General features: G+C 49.3%; 5 protein-coding genes across 5 annotated transcripts; 2 read left to right on the top strand and 3 right to left on the bottom strand.

The window, feature by feature from the left end:
* The first annotated feature begins 327 nt into the window (after positions 1–327).
* M431DRAFT_506162 (hypothetical protein) lies at positions 328–1,802 on the top strand. The gene is made up of 2 exons (XM_024918762.1): positions 328–656; positions 938–1,802. The coding sequence occupies exons 1-2, from the start codon at positions 597–599 to the stop codon at positions 1,466–1,468; spliced, it is 591 nt and encodes a 196-aa protein (XP_024776091.1). The 5' UTR covers positions 328–596; the 3' UTR covers positions 1,469–1,802.
* Positions 1,803–9,029: 7,227 nt separating this feature from the next.
* On the bottom strand, positions 9,030–9,898 carry M431DRAFT_550474 (hypothetical protein; the record flags this gene model as incomplete). Its single annotated transcript, XM_024921319.1, has 3 exons — positions 9,030–9,535; positions 9,617–9,832; positions 9,877–9,898. 3 exons carry the CDS (start codon positions 9,896–9,898, stop codon positions 9,030–9,032), a joined length of 744 nt encoding a protein of 247 aa, XP_024776090.1.
* Positions 9,899–11,530: 1,632 nt separating this feature from the next.
* On the bottom strand, positions 11,531–12,439 carry M431DRAFT_80308 (hypothetical protein; the record flags this gene model as incomplete). Its single annotated transcript, XM_024922927.1, has 2 exons — positions 11,531–12,165; positions 12,235–12,439. The coding sequence occupies 2 exons, from the start codon at positions 12,437–12,439 to the stop codon at positions 11,531–11,533; spliced, it is 840 nt and encodes a 279-aa protein (XP_024776089.1).
* A 1,909-nt stretch (positions 12,440–14,348) lies between these two features.
* M431DRAFT_3580 (hypothetical protein) lies at positions 14,349–19,401 on the top strand (the record flags this gene model as incomplete). Its single annotated transcript, XM_024914533.1, has 3 exons — positions 14,349–14,766; positions 14,819–15,171; positions 15,238–19,401. The coding sequence occupies 3 exons, from the start codon at positions 14,349–14,351 to the stop codon at positions 19,399–19,401; spliced, it is 4,935 nt and encodes a 1,644-aa protein (XP_024776088.1).
* Positions 19,402–20,767: 1,366 nt separating this feature from the next.
* Positions 20,768–23,254, bottom strand: M431DRAFT_79998 (hypothetical protein; the record flags this gene model as incomplete). The annotated part of the gene is made up of 2 exons (XM_024922889.1): positions 20,768–22,952; positions 23,046–23,254. The coding sequence occupies 2 exons, from the start codon at positions 23,252–23,254 to the stop codon at positions 20,768–20,770; spliced, it is 2,394 nt and encodes a 797-aa protein (XP_024776087.1).
* Positions 23,255–23,992: the final 738 nt, after the last annotated feature.

The raw sequence follows: 23,992 nt of genomic DNA, 5'->3' as shown, positions 1-23,992 counted from the left end.
TAAAAGAAGAGAAATAGAGAAGGAAAAGAGTGAATCAGGCCATCAGAAAGGCTTCCATAGACAAACCTCAAGTGCAAACTTGAGCTTGATATATGCAAGAGAGAGTTTTTAAGAGAGAAAAGAAAAATTGCAGCTGTGGCACCGCAAAGCTGTTTGCCCAGGCACGTGAATCACCCGCATTTAAGTGGGGACCTCAGAGCTATTTGGCGCCCCACTAAAGTGACTTTGAACTTGTTCCCATTCACTGCCGGCAAAAGTGCTCCATGAGTCCAGACGGGGAAGCAGCGATTCGCAGTACTAGCTACTGCCTAACGTTCAAATGCTAGACTATTTGCTAACAAACTAATAGCTCCCGTTCGTTGCTTCCCAAAGAGCATGACGTGACGTCCAACCAGTGTCACTGCCTTATCTGCACCCAGCTTGTTCAATAAGGCAGGCACGGCGTTATCTTTTTGCGACCACCCGATTTTTCTGCTTCTGGCGCCTCTTTAACTCAATTCTTTTCCGAAACTCTGAATAGCTCCCACTTTTTGCTTCTTACAAGGCACTTTGATCGCAACAACACATACACCAACACATCACACAATTCAATCACCATGGCAAAGGGGATCTCGGTCCTCAAATTCGTGGGCACCGTGTCCCTCGGGCTGTTGACGGCAAGTTTCGCCATTATTTCCTAGCTTTTTCTTCATGTGTCTCTGTAGCGAAGACGACGAAAAAAGTCCGGCTGCCCCTCCCCCTCCTCGAAGTCGCATGTTCGGCTGCATCGCATTCAGCCCCCCCGGCAGCTCAAAGCGACAGCTTCAACTCTGTGGAATTTGGGGGATGGCGAACGGCAGCGGGCAAAGAAACAATCGCATTTGCTATGGATCACTCGTAGCTTTCGCTGTGTTCGTGCAATAAGAATTCGTTGCTGACTTTCTCGGTGCCATCGCAGGGCGTCTCGTATACCGTCTCAGCCGTCACTCTCCCAACTCTCCTCCAGCTCCCCTCGTCGTCTTCCGCCGCTCACGCCTTGACCTCACTGCAATCCTCGCTGCGTCTTCCCGTCCTCGCTCTTTCATCACTGGCCGCTGCCCCGCTCTTCCTGTCGTTCGTCTGCTCCCCGCGCTATGCTCGCCACCCGTACCTGTTCTATACGTCCATTCTGGCTGTGCTGTCGGTTGTAGTGCCCGGATACCTTCCCCAGCCGGCTGCAACAGCTTCGAAGCCTACCAGCGCACGCAAGGCCACCTCATCTAGAGCCCGGATGGAAGCGAGCTATGAGGTCTTGGGCGATTCGCACAGTGAGGGAGACCTGCCCAGCGAGTCTGAGCTGGAGGATGTGAATGGCGAGGAGGTCAGAGCCAATGTTGAGGGTGCTGCGAGGGCATATTTCGTCAAGACCGGCTTTGCTGCCGCCGCCTTTGTGCTGTCTGTGGTTGGACTTTGGGGCGATGGTGCTCCCCGAACTGTCCGTTACTATTAGGTCGTGAGCTGGCTCGTGTAACCTTGTACAGTAAGATGATTTTGGGCTGCGGATCCGATTGGCCGGCCTTGTCAGTGGGCTAGATTGGAAATATGTAACATGTTGGAAAGTATTCCTTGCGTGGAGAGCGAGGTTGGTTTCACCACTCTCTCATCAAGTTTGTCATGCGAAAACGAAAAGAAATCACATTGTTCAAATATCTCAATATCAATATATAGTAGTTTACGTCTTTACGATCTTATTGTCTATTCGTCCTTCATGGCCGTCGTTATTTTATTCTACTCATATAGCTAAGTCTATACTGTCAAGTGGAGGTCAGAAAAAGCAAGACCGCAAAATGAACAAGTGCATATATTTAGCAATAGAGCACCCAATCAGCTTAGTCCTAAGTGCTAGCTAAATACAGTTATAGTAGCAAATACTACAAATGTATCATTATACCAGCAGTTACTGGAGAAATATAGATATAGTAGTAGTTACTAGAGAAATATAGATATAGTAGCGGTTACTAAATAAATATAGATAAAGTAGTAAGTACTATAGAAAATATAACTGTAGTAGCAGATACTAAATAAATACAGTTAGAGCAGTAAATACTATAGGAAATATAACTGTAGTAGCAGATACTGAAAGAACAGGCGTTTGATTTAAGGCGTGGGTGTTCGAAATCTTCTTATTCATCATTGTTTCACTCTACTCATATATCGCTAAATCTAAAATCTGAAGAGCAGGCTTACAATCATTTGCACAGCCCATCATGATACGACTTGCACTCGTCACACCTTTCAAGACCAAAATCCTTGCCGACAAAGCTGTTGAACCTCCAAGCCCTACTCAATTTCGAAGACAGCTGCTGGGCTGCGAAGTCCCTCGTGTCCTTCTCTTCCGCATCGTCCTTGGGCTCCTCATCATCGTCCTCTGCGCGGGCCTGGATGGAGAAGTAACGTGAAGCGGTATGCTTCTCTCCGAGTCTCTTGGCGACGTCGTTGGCCTCGTTGAGGCTGACGAGGCGGCGCTTGCCGGGGTTCTTGTCCATGCAGGTCTTGCAGAGGTCCCAGATGACGGTGTTGCGAGCCGTATCAGGGAGCGTCTCCTGGCTCGGGGCGAGTCCGACTAGGCCGATGATGGCGGCGACCTGGGCGGGCTGGTACTGACCGCTGAGGCCGAGCTCGACGACCTTCTCTCGAAGCTGATCGTCGCTTAGGCCCTCAATGGTCGAGCACTTGATAAAAGTGCTGGCGGCCTGGGTCGGCCAGGTGTCGAGCTTGTCGGTTCGCGTACTTTGCAGTTTGGTCTGTTGGGCGAACTGGTCGGCCGTGACCTTGTCCTGTGCCACCTCGGCAGGCGTGCGGCCGACGGCGTTCTCTCTGTACAGGAGCTGAGGTTTGAAGTCAATGAGGATCTTGACGATGCAGATCATCCTTTGCATGATGGCAGTGTGGAGACAAGTATCACCAGCGCCGTTGAGCATGTCCAGTTCCTCACCCTTGGAATATTCCAACATGAGCTTCAGCATGTCCACAACATCCTCCGTTCTAGAATAGGGCGACGACGGCTGGTGATGGTAGTAGTATCTCCTGCGCCTTGAATACACGGCGGAATCATCGTTAACCACACCGGAAGCTTGAGAGATCCAAGCATGTAGCGGCGTCAGACCATTCACCTGCAGGCTTTTGCGCTCCGTGAACAAGTGACTTCGAAGACCGGGATCGATAATGTCGAGAAGGCGACGAAGGCTAGCTGCCTTTGGATTGCCGGCCACGGCCGCATGCAAGATGTTCTCTCCCATATGGTTGCGGGTAGCTTGGTCGGCGTTTGCACCGATTAAGAGCTTGGCAAAATGGACGTAGCCGAGACGACAGGCAATGAACAGAGGCGTATCGCCGTTGGATGTCTTCTTTTCAAGCGACTCCGGGTAGGACTCGATTAAATATTTGACCAGCTCGATGGAGTTCTTGGATGGTGCTGCCAAGATGGCCGTATGCAGCACGAAATCATCTAGTGAACCCTTCTGTTAGCATACATGCCGTCTCTCATTCTCTTATACAAAGAAGAACGCTTACTGTCTGCGCCAAGCCACTTGGATATGACCCGGTCAAAGCCGACTGGGCTTTGGATGAGATGCTTGAGCCGGGGATCCTCAGCGGCGGCCTTGGACTTGGCAAATTCGCTATATAGACGATGAGGCTTATCGCTCAAGAAGAATTCGACTGCGTCAATGCGACCACCGAGTGCCGCATGGAGAAGAGGCGGCGTTTGAAGGCCAGTGGTCCTGACGACCATGTTTCGCCCGGCCTGTGCCCAATCCTTTCTATAATAATGTTAGTCACCCTATGCTCATCAATCTTGGATGGAATCTTCATACCTCTTCTTTCCATAAACCGTCAATCCTTGGTAGAAGCGGGGCTTTTGCTTCAACTCGGCGCCGCTCTTCTTGACGAGATGGTCTAAAGGAATCCCTGCACCGGTTCGCTTGATAAGAAGGCTGAGAGCTTCCGTGTTCCCGCTTTGCACTGCTGAAAGGAAGTCATTGGATTCCAGGTTGAACCTCTTGACAGACTCGTCTTCGTCACCAGTCGTCTCCGTCTGCTCGTACTCACTCACCAGTCCTAGAAGGACTTTCAGACCAGCCGTGTCCTCATCGTTGATGGCATGTACGAAGAGACTTTGGGTGGCGCCAAATTGAATCGATCCGTCTTTCTTCTTGACGATACCTGGTGCATGGGTTCGGATTACATCGATGGGCCTGGTGTGAGATTTGACCTGCATAGAGACTTTGCCAATATCATCAATGGTGAAGGCTTGGTCAATCGTCTCTGAGACAATTCGAAGCTCATTGTCCGAATCCCCCTCGTCGTCTTCCTCATCTTCATCCTCATCGTCTTCATCTCGGGACTGCATCTTGTAGCGGACTTTTTCCTTTTCGGGTGCCGACCACTGGGCCCTAATAATCTCCAGGATGGCCTTAGCAGTGTGATAGTGACCACGAAGGTAGGCAATGGAGAATGGAGAGTTACGGCTGTCATCAAAAATAGCCATATTAAGCGGTGCATGCTCATTGTTAGGGCCCCAAGCTTGGAGCGTTAGGGATTTGATTGTCCCGATATCTCCAGTCCAGGCTGCCTGCATCCTAAGCCCAAGTGTTAGTTTTATGCCAAAAGTACAGAATAAGTGGATTCGTGGGCTTACAATTGAATATATCCATCCTTCTTCCCCTCGATCATGTCGTTGTCTCCATTGAACAGGATGTTATACTCAAACGCTGTAACCTTCGGGGGCTCGGGAGGGATGTAGCTGTAGTTGTGGCGGTTCTCCATCTTGATGTCTGGGTAGAGTTCACTGAATACCAGCGCGCCTTTGGCAATAAGGATGCTCTCAAGCTTAACGAGATCAGAAATGGATTCCTCGATGGCCTTTGCTTTTTCAGCATTTCCTCTGCGTTCAGCCACTCTCCGCACCTCTTTCTCGTAATTGTCTTTTTCGGTTTGGTACCTATCTTGAGCCGATTTGACCTTGAAAGCAACTAGCCAATGTTGATAGGTACCAGGCTCAAATTTTTCCAAGTAAGAGTCGATACCTGGCTGTTTCTCAGGCTTTCTCAACGCAGTCTTTTCTCCAGTGTATTCGCGCAGTTTCGTTATAAGATGCTTGACCATGTCCAATGCGGTGGTTCCCTTAGTCCAGTTGCGCTGAGACTCATTCGATAATGCGTACTGAGTCTCACGAGTGACCGAATTGGGATTTGCTCCTTTTTCCAAGAGCTGGATCACCAAGTCGGTGTTGCCTGACCGAATCGCAGCAATCAAAGGCTGCTCTATCGATTCCTCGTATCTCTTCTTTGTTTGTTCTAGGTTTCCGAGATTGCTGGTCTGCGAGGGAGCCACCTTTGCTGACTTTAGCCAGGCATCAAAGTCAATCTCGACCGAGGCTCCTGCGTTCAGAACCTTGAGGACGAGAATAGGATCGCCTTTTTCGAGAGCAGACTGAAGTGGCGATATAATGTCAGGTCTCCACATGTAGCCAGAAAAGAACAAATGGTTGATGGCCGCCTGAACACCCCTTGGGTCGTTGTCGATGAGTGTTTCAACCATGTCTACATTGCCGCTGTCGACATAGCGATGGAAGACGGTGCATCCATCAGCATCTGCCTGGGAACATGTGGCACCCAGCTTGAGAAGCAACTGCGCCATAGACCTGGCCTTCTCTGAGGGCAGCGACAATGCAAGTGTCATGGTTAGAATAGCGCCAGCCAAATTCGAGTGCATGTTGGTAGACAGGAATTTGACTGGAAGGATAGAGTCGGCACCGTACTAATTTGCATTAGAAACAATAATAACAAAGCATGATGCATAGGGTATAGGAAAGTTCTCATGATACTCACATCGCAAAGAGCCTTTACAACATCTTCATGTCCTCCAGCAATAGCGAGATGGAGGGGAGAGCATGGGATATCCCACGCAAGGACGTTAATCTGGTAGAAGTCTGGTCCGTCCTCGGGTTCTTCGAGCGCGGATTCCTCCTTGTCCTCCTTGTTCTTTTCCACCTTGACAAAGGATCCAGTGACGATAGAGTGCACCTCTGTCTCTGTTTCGGCGTTATCCACAAGCTCAATATCTGAGTCTTCCTCTGCATTCTCGGCGTCCTCAGATGACTTCTCAGCGTCTTCTTTGTTCTCAGACCCTTGAGCTCTGGTGGCTTTGCGTTTCCTGTCTTTCCTGTCTTCTTCGGCTTCTTCGTTCTCGTCACTCTTGTCCATCAAAATTTTGATGATCTCAGCATGACCTCTGGCAGCGGCAAGATGCAGAGCTGTTTTGCCGTCCGCAAGACGAGCGGTTAGGCGAGCGCCACCATCAACTAGATGGCGGACAACTTCTGGAGAAGAAACCATGGCCGCGAGATGAAGCGGGGCCCGTCCGGTATAGTCCCTCTGATTCGGGTCCGCGCCTTCTTGAGAGAGCCAATTCAAGACGTCATCAGCATCGTTTTCAGCAATTGATTGGAACAGTCTAGCAGTGTTGCCGATATAAGCCATGTCAGTCCAGTCTTGCTCCGTCAGAGGATTGAACGATCCGATCTGCTGCCTGCCGGGATCGTCAATGAGGAACGTGACCTTGCCAGAGATGTAAATCTCTGCCTCCTTCTCGGCGGCTTCGATTTCTTCTGGAGTCACCGGTTTAGGGCAGCTACCACAGCAATCTTCAATCACATCCTCAACCCGTCCAAAGAATGCAGGGTGGCGATGCAAATACACTTCACGCTCCTTTGGCTGATTCCATTCAGCGTTGAGAAGTAGATCTCTAGTGTAGCACAGCTTCTCAATTCGCTTTGCGTTGAATTTCTCGCCATAGGGAACAGTAAAAGTGTGGTAGTTGCTAATGTCTTCCTCCGAGAGCCAATCGGCAACCTCGTCTTCGTGGTAGGACTTGAGGTTTCCTTGGAGGTGGAAGTGACTGCGTTGTAGCGCGGGCCTGCCACGCTCTTGACGCCTCTTGTTGAGATAGGCATCGCGAGCATGCGTGGTTGGAAGTCGTTCCAAGACGAGCAGACGAGCAAGACCCAATGTTCGCTGGAAGCTTCTCTCAAAGATTGTGGGGTCCACGCGTGACCTGTCAAGCTCAGGCCAGTAGACTTCGAAATTCCGGTGAGAATACTTGGACAAACGGTTCTCATAAGAGGGACTGCGTCTAGTGAGATCCACGTGGTTGATCTGAGTGATAATGCTGCCGAGAGTTCTGGGAGCCACGTAAACCTGCTTGCCATTGTACGCGGCGCCAGCGGCATCAATATCGAAACCGGTCAAGATTTCGCTGATGGACTTGTAGACACGGAGAACGACCTGTGGGAAACCAATTGAATGAGAATGCTGACTGGATCTGCATCTGGAGGGGGGTTATGCTTACCTGCACATGCCGAACAGGATATTGGCTGGCAATGGTGATGGCGTATTTCGTGCGAACAACAGTGACTTCGCTTAAGATGGAATCACGAATAGACTGCTCAATCTGCTTAATCTTTTCGATGGCTTCTTCGTGGGTGAGACCGTATAAGAAGAGGTCAACATCGGATGCAGGGCAAAACTTCTCATGATAATACTCGCGAAGCTTCCTCTTGTTCGTATTAAATTCTTTGGGAACTGGCAGCAGCGTGTTGACGACGGAGGAGCCAGCTGCCACAACGTTGTTCCAGTCGAGTTCAGCGAGAGAAGACTCTGAGAATATGTTAAAGTTCTTTTGAAACTCGGTCAGGTCGGCAACAGTTGCTGGTGATCCATGGGGACGACGCTTGTCATCCGGCAAAGCCATGATGTACTTGGACTTTTCTTCCTCCGACTCAGAGGCTAGGTCTCGGGCACGGACAGTGATGTCCTTGGTATCATCAGTAAAGAGAGGCACAACATTGAGGAAAGGATCATCGAGGATGGGGTTTTGTCGGTCTTGTGCGAAAACGGAGCGCAAGTGAGCTTCAAACTTGCGATATGGGTCCATGATTTCCACCATAGGCTTGTCTGGGTTCTGAGCAATGTATTTTACCAGGTCCGCCTGGGACGCAGGTAGCTTGGGGAAGTCTCCGAGAGCCATTCTTGCTGGTGAGTCTGACTCAAATGAAGGCTTCGTAGAGTAGGAGGCAGAAAGAAATATTGCACGGTGAGACAATTGGATGTTTCGAAGATGAAGAACAGACGATAGAAGAAAAGGAGAACAACGAGGCACAGCACGACGAATTGGGTTCAATTGAGAGAAGAAGAAGAGATTCGTGATTGTGCGAACTGCCTTGGAATTGGGCCTAGAAAACGAACGGGAGCATCTGCGTGCTTTATACATGTCTCGATTGTCGGAAGCTAGAGCAAGCACAGCAACTATTTCCATGTCATCACGAAGCCGGGCTCGACGCTTCGTAGCACTAAGACCGTGGAACTGCCACTAACGTTCCCCAATTGCAGTAGCATCTTGGCGGTCAAACGTGGCGTTTGGAGCTGAAAGAGGAACGATGCCGACGCGAAACGCGTTGATCCTGGTGTGCTGCCTAAAGCAGCCAGGATGATGCATCGCGAAAACTCGTGACCGGCGCCAGGATCAAGAGACAAACGAAGCTATCGCCAAATAAAGGCCCGCTGATGCCTGGTTGAAGCTTGGCTTGGATCTCATAGAGCGGCCGGCCCCACCATGGCAGCCTGATCGGAGCGGAGAATTCTTAGTTCCGGACAGCTTGAATTGCCAGAACAGGCAGAAAAGCGGTGGGTCTGGTGGGACAGGGAGCTGATTTGTCGATTTACACCACCAGTTCCTCTTAATGAGATGATGCGAAGCTCGGAACACTACACCTGAAAAGCTCATTGATAGGAGCAGAAGACATAGAAGATTGTGAATCTGCATGTACTCGTGCACATCTTTGGCATTGGCAGCAGGATTTTTGCAATTGATCACAGGGGCTGTCTCTGACCTCTTCAAATTAGTTAAACAGGATCCACGGATACGCAGCTGCGTATTCTCAACTCGCGAAGGAGTGGTCATCAGGCACCTTGTAATTCGTATGTCAATTACTATGGAACAGAGGCTACCAATCACCTCTGTTGAACGTAAAAGCGGACAATCCGGCCGTCAAAGGAATGCCAGCTGTCCCATCGACCGTTGCTATACCCACGCAAATCATCAGAAGTCCACGTAAAAGATCCAGAATACGCTGCGCCATCCTGGTAGCTGTAATAAGCAGTGCAGAAAATCCCTGGGCCTGGAGCACCACCCATATGAATATAAGCCACATCCCCATACCCAAGAGAGTCTGCTACCCTGCCTGACTCAAACCATCCATGTGCGACATCCCATCCTCCGTCATTAAAAAGACGGCTTGAGTCTAGGTTGTGAATTTCAATCCACAACTCGAAGAAGCCAGCAGCCTTAGGGGTAATTTTAGACTCTTGATGGGATTTCTGCCTCAGAGCACTTATCCGGGCTCGCAGTTCTTTTGCAGTCTCGTCATCCTCGTCTTGAATTGCCTTGTGGAGAGCAGTAGCAAGTTCTTTAAGCTCAGCATTAATCTGCTTTTGAGACTCGGGCAAATCTTCCGGATCTATAAAGTGTCGTTAAAACTCCTGCAAATGACTTCATAACGCCGAAAATATTCTGTGTGTGCTTGGATCTTGTGACATACCGTCTTTTGGCGGTACAGGTATGTTGTTGCCACCGGAACCAATGAAGCCGCCTGTTTTGGCATCCTCTGGAGCATTCTCGAACAAATGCTTCAGTTGAGCCTTGAGCTCTGTTGCCAGCTCAGTGTTTCCAGCTTTGATTGCGGCCTCGGCGGCCTCAGCGGTCTTGTGTATCTCATCAAGGTGCGACTGGATATGTTCTGGCACTTGTGGCCTCTCTAAACGTTGATGATAGATAGGGAATAGGGATATCGATAAGTACCGTTCTGCTGAGCAACGGGCATCTTGTAATGTCCCTTTTCTCTTTTTTTATTCCGCAAATGATTAGCAAAATGAGCTCGACCTAGGTTGTGCGAAAAAATGTTGTTTGAAGGGGATCCCTATGTCTTTAAATATGAGTCTTCCTATTTTCACCGTAGAATATTGCTATTTTCACCGTAGTGGTCCATGCCAGTACTGAAATTAATGTACACACACCACCGATCCCATCAATGCACACCTAATTGCAGTGCGGCGCCCCGGCTCGCCATGTACTTTACGACATCACACAAGACCTTCAACATCACAAGTTCGATATCGCAGTGGATTCCTTACCCAGCGACGATGCCGTCGATCCGCCGCTATCGTCAGGGTTATCATAGCTGCCGCCGCCTTCGAGACCGAGCCCGAGCCCGAGCCTGAGCCCCAATCTGAGACTGAGGAAGTCATTGAAGTCATCACGGCCGCGCAGATCGAAGAAGACGAGCCGGATGAACTAGCCAGTCCGCGAGAAGCGATTTTTGAAGGAATTGGCGTGGATTGATGATAGAGTGTTGTAATGTGGAGTTTTATATCGATGTTGATCTTCCTTCCCAATGTACTGTACTGTATTCTGGTGTGTGGGTGTGGTATTTGCGATCAAGGGGGTAAATCTAGCTTGTGATGTGGAGTATTACGGTGAAAATAGGAAGACTCTTAAATATTGCTGCATGGTAATATACCAATGTCTTCGAATGGCGTTTACCCAATCATATTTAATGAAGCTTCCATTTTCTTTTTAGCGCACATGTGGCCAGCTGAAATGACAAAATCTCGCGCTTGAGATCTCAACTTGTGTAAGCACAGTGGCTCAACAGCGCTGAAAATGAGATAGACCGCTGACGTGGCACCATAAACTACTTGGAAGCCGTATCCAGAGAAATCTTGCGGGGTATTAGCGCGCCTTAAGCAGGATTTCCATCCGTGGCTCAGTCAGTGGAAAAGAGGAAACCCAGAGTGGTATCTCCAGCGGGATAAGATCAACCCTCAATTTTGAAGGGGAGGATTCGATTCTTAATTATTATTCGTTAGTTAATGCATAGAGCATTGCCAGGAGCTATTTTGACAAGCCTCGTGATCCATTGGTAGCTAGCAGAAGGAGGCTTGAGTTAGCTGCCGTTAGTATCCCCTTTATTCTAAAGATATAGGTGTAATTAAATGCTTTACTATATACATAATGGGCTGGCTCGTTGACCTTAATATAGTCGTAAAAAACAGTGTCTAATAACCAATCATTATATCGGTTTAATAAGCTGTTCACAAGGAATTATTTTAACATAAGTGTTATTGTTATTTGAGGGTGGGCTCGCCAAGTACCTTACTTGCGCATGACCTAACCGGGAAGAAACCAAAAGTATGGACATACAGAAAAATTCGACGCAAATCTTACGAAACTTGAGCAAATATCGTGGGAAATGAATCAATAAATGTAAGTTAATAAAAGTTCTTTATCATTACCGCGTGCACCTTCGCCGCTTTTTATCTAATGCCATGAAAAAAAAAATTCGCTATCTAAAATCTGTATACTGATTGCAAATGCAGCACCGCTCGCTTTTTAATAACCCAATCATTACCCCCAACCAAAAACGCCCAAACCAAACTCCATGCTCGCTTTAATCTCAAACCTCCGATGTGTTGACTTTCTTCTTTTCGCCCCCTGAGAAGATGTACAGCAAACTGGCGACTGCTTTGCCAGCTCCAGACACAGCCAGGGCAGCCGCTGAACCGGCCGTCCGGTAGAGCAATGCACCGATGAAACCTCCTGCGACAAGTGCTAAAAGGAAAGCAACACGTCTTGTCCGGGGTCGGTTGTCCAGGACAAAGAGCCTTCGGTCGATCATCAAGTCTACCCATGCCGCAGTCGCCATTGCAGTGCTGATTTCAGTTGCAGCCAGGCTTCGAGATTGGACTACCTGACTACCAGCGGCGAATGCCAGCAGGGCTATAACTGTAAGGGCTTTCGGACCGTGGCCTTCAACTCCATATCGATATTGAACCCCGGTGGCAGCAAAGACGAGACCAGTCTGAATCAGATTGCACAGAATAAGCCACCATCGCTTCCGAGGTCCAACGATATGACCAATTTGGCCAGTCAACCATCCTGCACCAAGGAAGACTCCCAATCCTGTGGCAATACTTGAGGTGTAGAACATATCGCCGTTCAGTTTTGGTATTATCACTGCCAGGCAGAGAAAGATTGTGTTGCCAGTCTGGTTCGAGGCAAAGCAGTGATAGTCTGGAAACGTGGTTGCATCTTTAATGAATTTGTTTTAGCCACTGGATATAGAGGTACGATACTAGAATGGGGAGGGCATCTATTTACCTTGGATGCCTGTACAGAATGTTATGAGCAGGAGTTGTAGCTCAACGAACAGTGTTGTACGAACGTCCTGTGTGAAGTAGTCGACAAATTCTTCCTTTGCGTGAGATTTCTCGGCTGCTTGTGGAATCTGTTGTCCGGGATAGATAGATCCTTCTCGGCTAGTGTCTTGAGGGGTCGTGGCGACCTTTTCTTGTGTATCGGCCATCGGACCTGTAGTTGTGGTTGCAATTCTCTAATCGGAGAGCTAAGAGTAGTATTAATTTTAGGTCACAGCCAATTTAGACAAGGCATTTGCGTTTTGGAGGCAAGGAAGCACTAAAAAAAAAAGGTTGACAGGTTGGAGAAAGGAAATTCGTCTTGTTTAATACAAACGTCGGAACCGACATCCGTCTGAGGCACGGTTAGAAAAAACTGGATAACCGCCGGCCCCACGCCGAAGCCAGGATTCATGGCCACTGCTTTCAGGGGAAGCTGATAACGGACTCTTCCGGTAAGCCAGCATGCGAGAAGCGCATACACGACTGCTATCGCTGCTTTTAAGGAGTAAACTACCTATCAGATCAAGCGGTGTATCAATTGCATCTCCACAAAGCGAGAAGGATTACCTTGGCACGACGAAGAAGAATTGGCCAAGAATCGAGATGTAACATGGTCTGACCCTTGCTTCACACCAATTGTCCACGTCATGATTTGTTGGAGATAGCAACTTCGCGGCATAGCAGCACCGAAAGAGGAGAACTGGCAATTGATCTAATCGCTCCTTATCATCGAAATTTAATGTTTCAACGGTATTCTCCTTTTAACACAGCGACTAATCTTTGCGCTCTTCTTCTCCTATGCTCATGCACTATACTTTGGGGGCTGAATTCCCAACTCAACATACACACCTTGGTTGCCAGCTCACCTCATCGTCTCTAACGGTGGCTCTTAGATAATATTTACGTACTTTTCCCTCTGCGAGTACTGCGAAAATTTGCGAAAAAACAGATGGTCGGCTTAAAGCGGCGTGGCGGCGAAAGCCGTTTTCTTGCAGCCAATAGCCAAATGCTGATGCTCCGCATCCGGAGTGGGCCCCGGCCGGCTGCCGGCCACGCCAGCCGTGCGGGCCGGAAGAAGATCTGATCGCAACTCCACCGATGCCGCCGACAGCCGCGAGCGCAATGCTGCAATTTTGGAGGGAGATCTGCCTCAATCAGAGGTTACAATATGGTAAAAAATAGACTTATAATACGGAGTAGGCATATGTCACAATCCATGCAGAAACATGGAATTGGATACCTCGGGGAATATAGATCTTGATCGGGTAGCCGTGGATATAGATCTGCCACATGTCCTGGCTTCTCTGGCCAGGGATAAGGCTGAAGTTGACCTAAAAGTACTTCGAAGATGCTTTTTAGTGTTCTGCTTACACCTTCAGAACTACAGTCAGACTTCTTGTATTTTTACCTTTGGCGAGGACAAAACTCAGAATAGAAAGGTGGACACACCTCTGTATTTTCATGCGGCCTCTTTCTATGCTGTTGCATCACTATGCGTTCATTTAATTTGTTTGTATGTTTGCAGATGCGAGCCGATGCGCTAATGGCATCTTCTGATGGCAGTCTTTCATTTCTGGTAGCCCTGTAATTACATAGCAAAATTGATAACAATCTTGACAAGGGAAAGTTGGGTTCCCTTTCACAACAACTGATACGGAATATGTGCTGACTTAGTCACTCATATACATCCGTCATTTGTAAAGTAAGTATAAGTAGATCAGATGTACGAAGGAGATTGGATGAAAAATGCATCCTCTCAGTACGCCAGATTATTGGCAATTTGCAATTCCTGCTTGTTTTGCATGAGACTTGGTGACATTACATAATACACCCGACAGCCAACAACAGCCGCAATTTTTCCGACCTCATGGGCGCGCTCTTGCCTTTTAATGAGAGTCACGTGCTGTCGCATCTGCTGACTAATCAACGCGTTACGCGACTTTCCCACTATTGTTCACGCCGCATAGAGCAGCCCATGTTTGACAGGCATCAAAATAGATCAAAATACAAGGGACCGGCCTCAATGCTCGTCAGAATCGCAAATGCGGACCGGTCTGGCATCCATAAGCCGGCTTCATGACTCGAAATAATCTGCCGGACAACATCGCCTGGTTGTTGAAGAACGCTGCGCTATCAAAACCTACCGCCCCTCAATTTCCGCAAGCCAGCGATACAGGATCGTTTCGATTCACACAATCGCAGTCTACAAACGGTCGCACGGCAAATTTAAGCCAGGAGACTACCGTATCAGCTGGATCAGACAGACGGACGAACCAGGCTCAGGGATCTTGGAGTTCAAATGGCCCGCCAAAGAGGGAGGAAGCTTCACAAAATACAGAAGTGGTGGTTTTAGAGGACGACAGCATGGGCCGTCTGACCCTGTCAACCAAATCGAGAAAACCTGTGCTCCTGTCACAAAATGTCAAGAGAGAAGCCCCTTCTTCAGCAGATGGCCGGTCTAAACAAGTTTTAAACGAGTCACTCAAGACGAATGGTGCGTGGATTAATATTGTTTACTGATGTTATGGAACCTAACGTTATGGCAGCAATCCCGAAACCTGAGAAACAAACACAAAATGGCATCTCACCAGGAAAACCAGCTCCATCACGGCATAATCAATCTCCAGGGCTTGACGCCGATTTTGCAGATTTTGACGTTGATGACTTGGAGTACATGGATCTAACCAGAACAACTGGCACATCCGACGAATCTGACGAGTTTGGTGAAGATGTCAAAGTTTGGACGGAAAAGGATGCATCTTGGGAGGCGCCGTTACCTAAATCCAAAAAGAGGAAGAGTACCGATGACGCCGCTGCTGATAGCCAATTTCCCGATGTTTATCAGCTCCTGGGAACTGACCCTCCAGTCCCGACTCCTGGTCGGCGTTCCGCAAAGAAAGTTAGTCCCCTCGATATGACAAACCTCCAGCATGCAGAAGCACCTATCGTTACTAACTTACCCAAGGCTGCGCAGAATGCGTCTTCCAAGATGTCTTTGCCGGGGTCTTCATCTCCCTTAGGACGAGTCGCTAGTCGAAAAGCACCATCTCCTATCAGACAGACCCCAGAAAAAGACTATGTCATCAGTAGTTCTGAAAGACGAAAGAAGGTGAAAATCACCGGGCAACGGTCTGCGTCCCCGGATCCTCAGGATTTCGACGAGGATATTCAACAACCGGAGCAAAACCAAGCCGACGAGTTTTTCATTCCCGACTCAGACGATGAATTCGTTACACCACCGTCGCGTACAACTACTTCGAAGAAGCAGCCAATGGAACCGTTGATCGATCCACAGGAGGAAGACGCTTTCATTATGGATATTGAGGATTTGCATGTATCTCCTCAGCCGAGACGAAAACAGTCATCGCCACCTTCTCAGCGTGTACAAGCCAAAGGTCTCCAACCTTCTCACCATAGTTTGTCTGAAACCCAGAGTACAGCTACTGCCGACAATGTCAGCGAAATCAACAACCCACAGCAGTCGTTTACGCCATCCAGCCAAACGCCAAAACTCTTATCCCTCATTTTGGGGAATCCGCAGCTTCTAGCTAAAAGGTGTGAATACTTGAACAGTCAAATTCAGAAGAACGAGCGGAGTTTTATGCAAGCTATCAATGCTAGATTACCCAAAGACAAGAGGAATGAGATCAAAGCAGAGAAAGAACGATTCATCCAACAGCAAAAGGCGACTCAGGATCTCAACGGATTGGTTGAGCGCTACAAAACTCTAAGTGAGCAACGAGAAGCAGTTGCTCAACAGGTGGCTCGATCATATTCCAATGGCCAAGACACAGATGAAGATGAAGCCCGACTAGATGAGCTTACTGAGCGCATCGAGGCAACAGAGCGAGAGCTTTTCCAAATGATGGGCTCAGCAGGCCTTGATGAAGCAAGTCTTTTGGAGCCTCTGGAAGTCCCGGCTCCGAGTAGAAGAGATGAGCATATCGTTGTGCTGGGAACTCAGGCTGGTCATGGGGGCATGGTCAACATGTCACGGAGCTCAAGAGACGTCCCATTGCCCATGGGAGGCACTCAAGTTGTTCATCAAACCCAACTTCCTGAACCGCGCCCTCCAATGAATCGGGACATGGGCGCTGAGGAAGATTTCTTCTCTGATATCGACGATATGGAGATGCACTTGTTGCCTAAGCCGGTGAAAAAGACTACTCAGTTCGACACACGCAAAACACCTCAGAGAAACCGCGCTCAGCGAGCAGGAAATGAATTCAGCGATTTCAGTGACGACGCTGATATGCTTGCGTTTGCTCAAGACTACGAGGTACGCCAAACTGCCGGCGAACCGTCTCTGGATCCTCGACGGGCGTTTTCCGAAACATCTGGAAACGCTGGGCCCGCACCAAAGCAGAAGCAGACCTCAAAAAGGCAGCCGCCTTCCGATTCATCACAGACAAGGATACCGCCTGAGCTCATGAGACATTCTTGGTCTGCAGACGTACAGAAGACATTGAAAGATCGCTTTCGGATGAAAGGATTCCGACAGAACCAATTAGAGGCCATTAACGCTACGCTCGCTGGTGATGATGCCTTTGTCCTGATGCCAACAGGCGGTGGAAAATCTCTCTGTTACCAACTTCCAGCTGTCGTCAAATCCGGCAAGACGAGAGGTGTCACCATCGTTGTGTCACCTCTGCTGAGCTTGATGCAAGATCAAGTAGATCATATGAAAGCCCTGGGGATACAGGCCGTTGCATTCAACAGCGAGTGTTCTCCAGAATACAAGCGGCAAGTCATGTCTGCTTTTAATGAACGTAATCCGGAGCACTTCATCGAGCTCCTCTACGTCACGCCTGAAATGGCTAGCAAAAGCCCTCAGTTCATGAATGCTTTACAAAGCTTGTACCGGAGTAGAAAATTTGCCCGTATTGTCATTGACGAGGCTCACTGCGTTAGCCAGTGGGGGCATGATTTCCGACCCGACTACAAGACCCTGGGACAGCTTCGATCCAAATTCCCCCAGGTTCCGGTCATGGCCTTGACCGCTACTGCTACTCAGAACGTCATTGTCGATATCAAACACAATCTTGGTATGAACAACTGCCAAGTCTTTTCACAAAGCTTCAACCGTCCAAACCTGTATTACGAAGTCCGGCCCAAGTCTTCCAATCCGGTTGCGACGCAGGCAATCGCTGCTCTGATCAACTCCAAGTATCCCAACGTTACTGGAATTGTTTACACAATCTCACGGAAGCAAGCTGAAGATGTTGCCCAGAAGCTTTCTGAGAATGGTATCACGGCTCGTCATTACCATGCTGCAATTACACCCACGGAAAAGGTGGAAGTACAAACAGCGTGGCAGAAGGGGCAAGTCAAAGTTGTAGTGGCAACTATTGCTTTTGGCATGGGAATCGATAAGCCGGACGTGAGATTTGTTATGCATCATGGCATCCCGAAGAGCTTAGAAGGTTACTACCAGGAAACTGGACGTGCGGGTCGAGATGGGAAACCCTCCGATTGTATTCTGTTTTATGGCAAAGCGGACATAAGAGTCCTCAAAAGACTGATCATTGACGGAGAGGGCAGTAAAGACCAAAAAGAAAGACAGATGGCTATGCTGAACCGTGTGACGGCATTTTGCGACAATAAAGCAGATTGTCGACGAACTGAAGTCCTCCGCTATTTTGGGGAGGATTTTACTCCGTCACAATGCCACAAGACTTGCGACAATTGCCAAGCGGGGCTTGTTTTTGAGCAGCAGGACTTCTCTGAATACGCCATTGCCGCCATACGAATTGTGCAGCAGCAGCAGAGATTAACGGCAAACCAGTGCGCGGATATTTTGATTGGCAGAAAGTACCCAGACAACCAAGAAGAAAACTCGTATGAGTATCACGGCATGGCTAAGGGGATGAAGAAGCACGAGATGGTGCGCGTTATTGACCGCCTCTCAGCTGAGAAGGGCTTCCATGAGGAAAATATCGTTGGAAATCATGGAGTCGCCATTCAATATCTCCAAATCGGACCTGCCGCCAACCAATTCTTGTCAGGGAGGCGGAAGCTCATGCTGACGGTTCAGGTTTCAGACAGCGTTGATTCAAATCAGACGAAGATAAAAAAACCGAGAGCCAACAAAAAGCAGAAAGAGCCCGCCAATAACGTGCAATCCACCTATGTCTCGTCACCCATTAATACACGCAGAAAACGGGCAGCCGTTATTGATAGTGATGACGACTCAAACTTGCCGACCACATCAAACGGCTATGTGAATGATGGTTTCGTTGTGTCGGATGAAGAATTGGAAGACGAAGCCGAAGAAGACATGGACGAAGACGAAGAGGCTTTCGAACCACTCCCTCAACACCGACCAGCGAAACCTACCACTTCAAAACCTAGTTCCAAAAAGGCACTGCGGCCAGAACCTATCCCAAGCAAACGTAGGCTGCAAGACTTGCCGGATATCCACCAAGATGTAGTGGATGCCTTTGTTCAAGCGGCACGCCAATTGGAAGAGCGAATTCGGAACGGACTTGGCCTTAGGCGACCAATGTTTACAGACACTCACCTGCAAGAAATGGCCATTAACTGGACCACCTCCATCGAGAGGATGAGCCGCATTCCTGGAATTGACGTCGACAGAGTCCGGGAGGTTGGCCCAAAGCTGATACAAATGCTCAATGTGTATCATAAATCGTATCGTGAGATTGCCGGGACGGGGGCGGGTGAGGCTTCTGCCTTAACGTCTAACTTGGATCAAGAAATAGTGGACTTGATTAGTTCAGACCTCGATATCGATGAGGATGAAGAGGAGGCTATGGGAGGTGGAGAGAGTTCTCATTACTTTGTTGCCAAGCCATCAGCCGATGTCCAAGCTTTCAATGATAGGCTGCAAAGTCTGAATGACCAACCGAGCCAATCGAGAGGCAGATCCTCTTCCTACAGTCGAGGAGGAGGTAACAGAAAGTTCTCTGGTAAAAGATGGTCCAAGAGAGGCGGTTCTGGTGGAGGGTCTCAACGTCGGGGTGGTGGCTCCGGCAGGAGAGGTGGCGGTTCCTCAAGCGCTGCTGGCTCGTCGTCTCGATCTGGCGGTGCAAGTAGTAGCGGCGGCGGATTCAAGCGTGACGGCAGAATCGTCAAGAAGAGTGGAGGAGGTATCGGGTTGATGCCTCTATGATGTGAATTGATCATTGATAGCGGCCTGCTATTCCCTCTGTTTTTGGGCCGGTGTGTTTGCTTTTGTTTTTGTTTTGGAACGAGATATGAGAGAGTAATGAGGTCACACTTCTCTTCAGTCCCGGGTTTTATGTCATGGGGCTGGGAGGCGGAAGTCTACACATTCACGAGCTTTGGCGTTGGTGTTTCGGCATTTACATTACCCCTTTTGAAGCGAATTAGAAAGAAGAAAGCAAAAGAAGAGAGAGTGGAGAGAATGGGGGAGATAGAGTCTGTGGGGTAGAGGCGATGTAGGTAGATGTCATGGAATGTTTGCATGTGTATATACCCATATATACACCAGAGTAGCCTGCTTTCATGATTATGCCAGCAATGCAGCACTTTTTGAGCGAGATTTGGAAGAAGTGGAATGGCGAGGCGATGAATACAAATGTTGACCATGCCTCACACGAACTTGATAGCTCCAAGTTTGAATCTAAGCTTCCTATTCTATACTTGCTATGGCCGTTTGAGAACTGTTCTAACATGATGAATGGTAGTTATATGCCGAGAATCATCTGCTATGATTTGAATGTGTCCTACTTTCTTCGCTGATGCCCATCATTAACTAATCATGAGAGAAATGCCATGAGAGACACAGATAGTGTAATGAGTACTCATACGCAATATCCCGCCTCAGCTCTATCCGCCATCAAACATCAGAAAAAAAGAAAATCAATCTGAAAGAATAAATTGCACATTGCTTTTTCTAGTACAATTACAAAATGTAGAGCTAGCTAATTTGTAAAACAAAGCTCCGGGAATCTCAGCTATGACACGAAAAAACACAAAAAAGCAAACCAAAAAAAAAAAAAAAAAAATGACAAAGAAAGAGCTCAAAAAACAAGAAAAGCGCACTCAACGGAGACCAACTGGGGGAGAGAGAAGAAAGAATCGAATTAGTTAAAACAGTATTGTGAAAATAGAAAAAAAACAAGTTGGAAAAGCGAAAAAAAAGATGTGTCGACACATGCCAATCAAAATCGTCTTTTTGGTGTCGCGTTATTTCCATGTAAACTCCCAACAGCCCGCCAGCTAAAGCTCGCTTCGCTTCTCCTTTGATGTTGAAAAAAACCGTTTACGCCACGCTATGGAAAAACACAAATAACAAAATTACTTTAAAACACGGGGGCATGCCATTTTGTGATGTGAGAGCTGAAGAGAAGCAGGGAGGATATCTTGTAATGAGCGGCTTCACATGAAAACGAGCAATCGACTCGAGAGGTTACAGAAGAAGCAAAAAGCAAAATAAGCACACAATCCGATTCCAATTCCCCTAAACATTTGATACCATAAAGCTTCTGACCATGCCATCAAATATCGCTGATTCAAAATCGCCACCTGGGCTTGAGATCCTTTGGCTCGGGTGAGTTGTCGCTGTATTTGCGAGAGCTGAACCGGCTGAAGATGGGAAGAGGGCTCGATCCCCGGACTGAGTCTGGCCTACCCCTCGGCATTGGCAGCAAACTGCTTCGGCGAGTCGAAGCCATAGAGCTGCTGGGACGATTGTTTAGACTATCCAGGTTCAAGGTCGAAGAAGATGGCCCCGCGTTAGAGCGACGAGGAGGCTGTTGTTTTGCTAGGCTGCTTTGAGAATAAGGTCCAGGAGAGGTGAGGCGTTCACGGAACGACAGCCGAGAGCCCGCCCTAGAATACGATCTGGGGAATGATTCTGACATGGGTGAATCTGAGCCAGCGCGTGTGAGAGAACTCCGAGGGGTGGGAAGCTTGGATGTCGATATAGGCGTGATGGCCGACGTCGACCTTTGGGGTGCAGGCGTTCTGTATGGGCTGCGAGCTTCGCCATCTAGGTTGTTGGAAGAGGCGTTCCATCGGGGTCGGTGCGCCATAGTGGTCGAAGGTCGAAGGCTTGAGGAGGAGGCAGAAGGCGGGTAATAAGAAGAGGAGGAGCCCATTGTAGAGTACCTGGACCCAGGCTTCTTGGCGCTTTTTGAGACAGGGGCCGGTAGCGACGAGTCCCTTCGGCTGGTTGAGGTCGACCGGAGGCTGGAGCCGCTCGCATTGGGCGATCGAAGTTGGTTACCGGTATATTTCCGCGCAGGCGTCTGCGGATCAAGACCGAGTGAGTTCATAATCACCGAGGAAGGCGGAGAGCTTCCCGGAGTCTCCATGCCGCTGCCGTTGGTCGACCTGTCGTTGGAGAGCATGCTGGAGATGGAATCTCGCAGCTGCTGGCTCTTTCTTTCCGCGTATATGTCCTCAAGGACAGAATCCATCTCTGCAACGTCGAGCTTCAGAGTCGACCATCGCGTTTGCATTTCATTGTGGAGACGCAAGATCTCGCCATTGACGGTCAAGCGATCCTTGACGCCCTTGTCAATGATGGCCAGGACACGTTCGATGGCGGGACCATAGTGTGTTTTCTTTGCCTCATAGCTCTCAATCTTCTTAGCAATGGAAGGCTGGTTCGTCAAATGCATACCAGAATCGATCGCCTCCCTCAGCTTCATCAGAGACCGCTCGACGGATTCGTGCATCTTTTGAGCCTGCCGTCCAGCGCCTCGGAAGACAATGACCCATCTATCCTCTCCAAGCTCCTTACGCAATGACTCGGCATCCTTCTCTAGCTTCTTGTAGCTTCCATCTAGGCCATTGTGGCGCATTTCCAGCTCTTCACATGCGGTTGGGAATGCATGTTTCGCCCGCGTCTCAAAGACAGATAGTCGCATGGGCAAAAAGTCTAGGGAAGCCCTCAAGGGCTGCATCCTGGCGAAGAGAGCAAGCAAACTGGAGTCATCCTGAGACAGCGTCGAGGTTCCTGGCGAGTTAGGGCTTAGCGGCAGGGCGAGGCTAAAGCGGTTCGAGGGCGCCAACCGCGCGGCCGAAATGGGGTTGTCTTCAACAATGGTCTCGAGATCTCCAATATCGACGTTATCGCCGCTCGCAACGACGGCAAGGCTCTTGTGACGACGCTCTTCCATCTCGAAGACAAGCCGCGTAAGTTCTTCCATCTCGCTCTGTATGTCGCCCAGAACGCTGTTCCACAGCTCCTCCCACTCCATGGCAAGTTCGACCTGGTTCCGCACACTTTGCAGGGTTTGCTTGATTCGGCCCCATTCCTCAGCTATGGCCTCCATCTGAGTAACGGCCCTTCTGAGGTCATCTGTCGAGACAGTCGCGATGTCATGTCGGTTTTGTAGCTCATCAATGGCATTGACATAGGCGTTGATGAGATGCTCGAATCGATTAATGGCGTTCTCAACCTCTTCCAGACCTTCACGGCCACCAGCAGCGGCCCACTCGACATCATCCTCACTGTCCAGCCCGCTTACAACCTCAAGGGCCTTTGATATCCAGCTCCGGATCTGCTCAGCAGCATTGATCAACGCCTTGGAAGCCACTGGGGCTGTTGGTATAGCCGACACCTTGCTGGAAAGTGCCTCGGCATCGGGAATGCCAAGCAGAGTCAGTTGAGCAAGCTGGTTGGTAAACGACACCCGGGAAAGTGTATATATTGATCCAGGTCGATTGTGACCCTGTTGAAAATAAGAGCTCATTTCCGGTTCAAAATGGTTAAAGGTGATTACTTCAGGCGGTGTCATCTCCACAATTGGTGATTCTTTGGGCGGAGGGGTTGGTGGGGACGGGGAATATGAGGGAGAATAGGAAAGGGAATGTGAAGGCGAGTGAGAAGGAGGAGCAGCAGGAGGCGAGGAGGGTAGAGGCGGATACTCCTTGGGAGATGGCGGACGCGTAATTCGCTCGAGGTGTTCGCGTCGAGTATCCAAAGTGACCTTGGTACCATTGCCGTTTATGTGGTCGGGCAACCGATATTTCTGGGTATCCAAGTCCATGTTGATTGTTTCCGCCACTTCAATCTCCGGTAGTTGGTAGGAATCAGCGGCGATGGGAGACATGGAGACGTCTGAGAGACTGGACGATCTATAATGAGGAGGGGGGGCGCCGGTGCCTTTCCAGGGGCGGCCGCGCCGAGAAATAATTTGCTTGACTGAATTCGCTTGGTGTTTCTCGTCAAGCTGGCGGAGCTGTTCTTCGTCAAGTCGGCCGATATCAACGGGCTGGAAGCTGGCGGTGGTCCTCTTGGCTGCCGCTCCAAGGCCGAGAGCCTTTAAGCGAGCAGCAAGGCCTGGCGATGTCTTTCGAAAAGCAGCGACCAGGAGCTCATGCGATGGATCGGGTTCCAGAAGGGTGCTGCTGCGTTGCCTGCCGTAGGTTGGACTCAGCGTCAAGTCGGGAGCACCTTGAGAAATCGCGTTGTTGAAAATGTTGCCAATGTTATTGTTGCTGTTTTGGCTGTAGCTTGGGGTGTTGTTGATGTTGTTCGTGCTGCCACTCGTCCGCGGTGTCGACAGGTTCGCAATTCCTCTGGCGTCTGCGGGAGTGGCCGCAGCCGAAGCAGGAACCGGAGCAGAAACTGGAGCTGAGGCGGGAGTGGAAGCCCAAGCAGGAGCTGCGTAAGGGGTGGCGGGCGACTGGGCGGCGTCGTCAGTTGATTTTCCAAAGTTTACATGCTCGAGGCTTGCATCATGGCCGTTGGTATGCTGCTCAGGGTCGCGCTTCGGGTCCACACC

This window comes from Trichoderma harzianum (genome assembly GCF_003025095.1).
Source record: "Trichoderma harzianum CBS 226.95 unplaced genomic scaffold M431scaffold_4, whole genome shotgun sequence".
NCBI classification, from domain to species: domain Eukaryota; kingdom Fungi; phylum Ascomycota; class Sordariomycetes; order Hypocreales; family Hypocreaceae; genus Trichoderma; species Trichoderma harzianum.
This window is presented reverse-complemented; position numbering and strand designations above follow the sequence as displayed.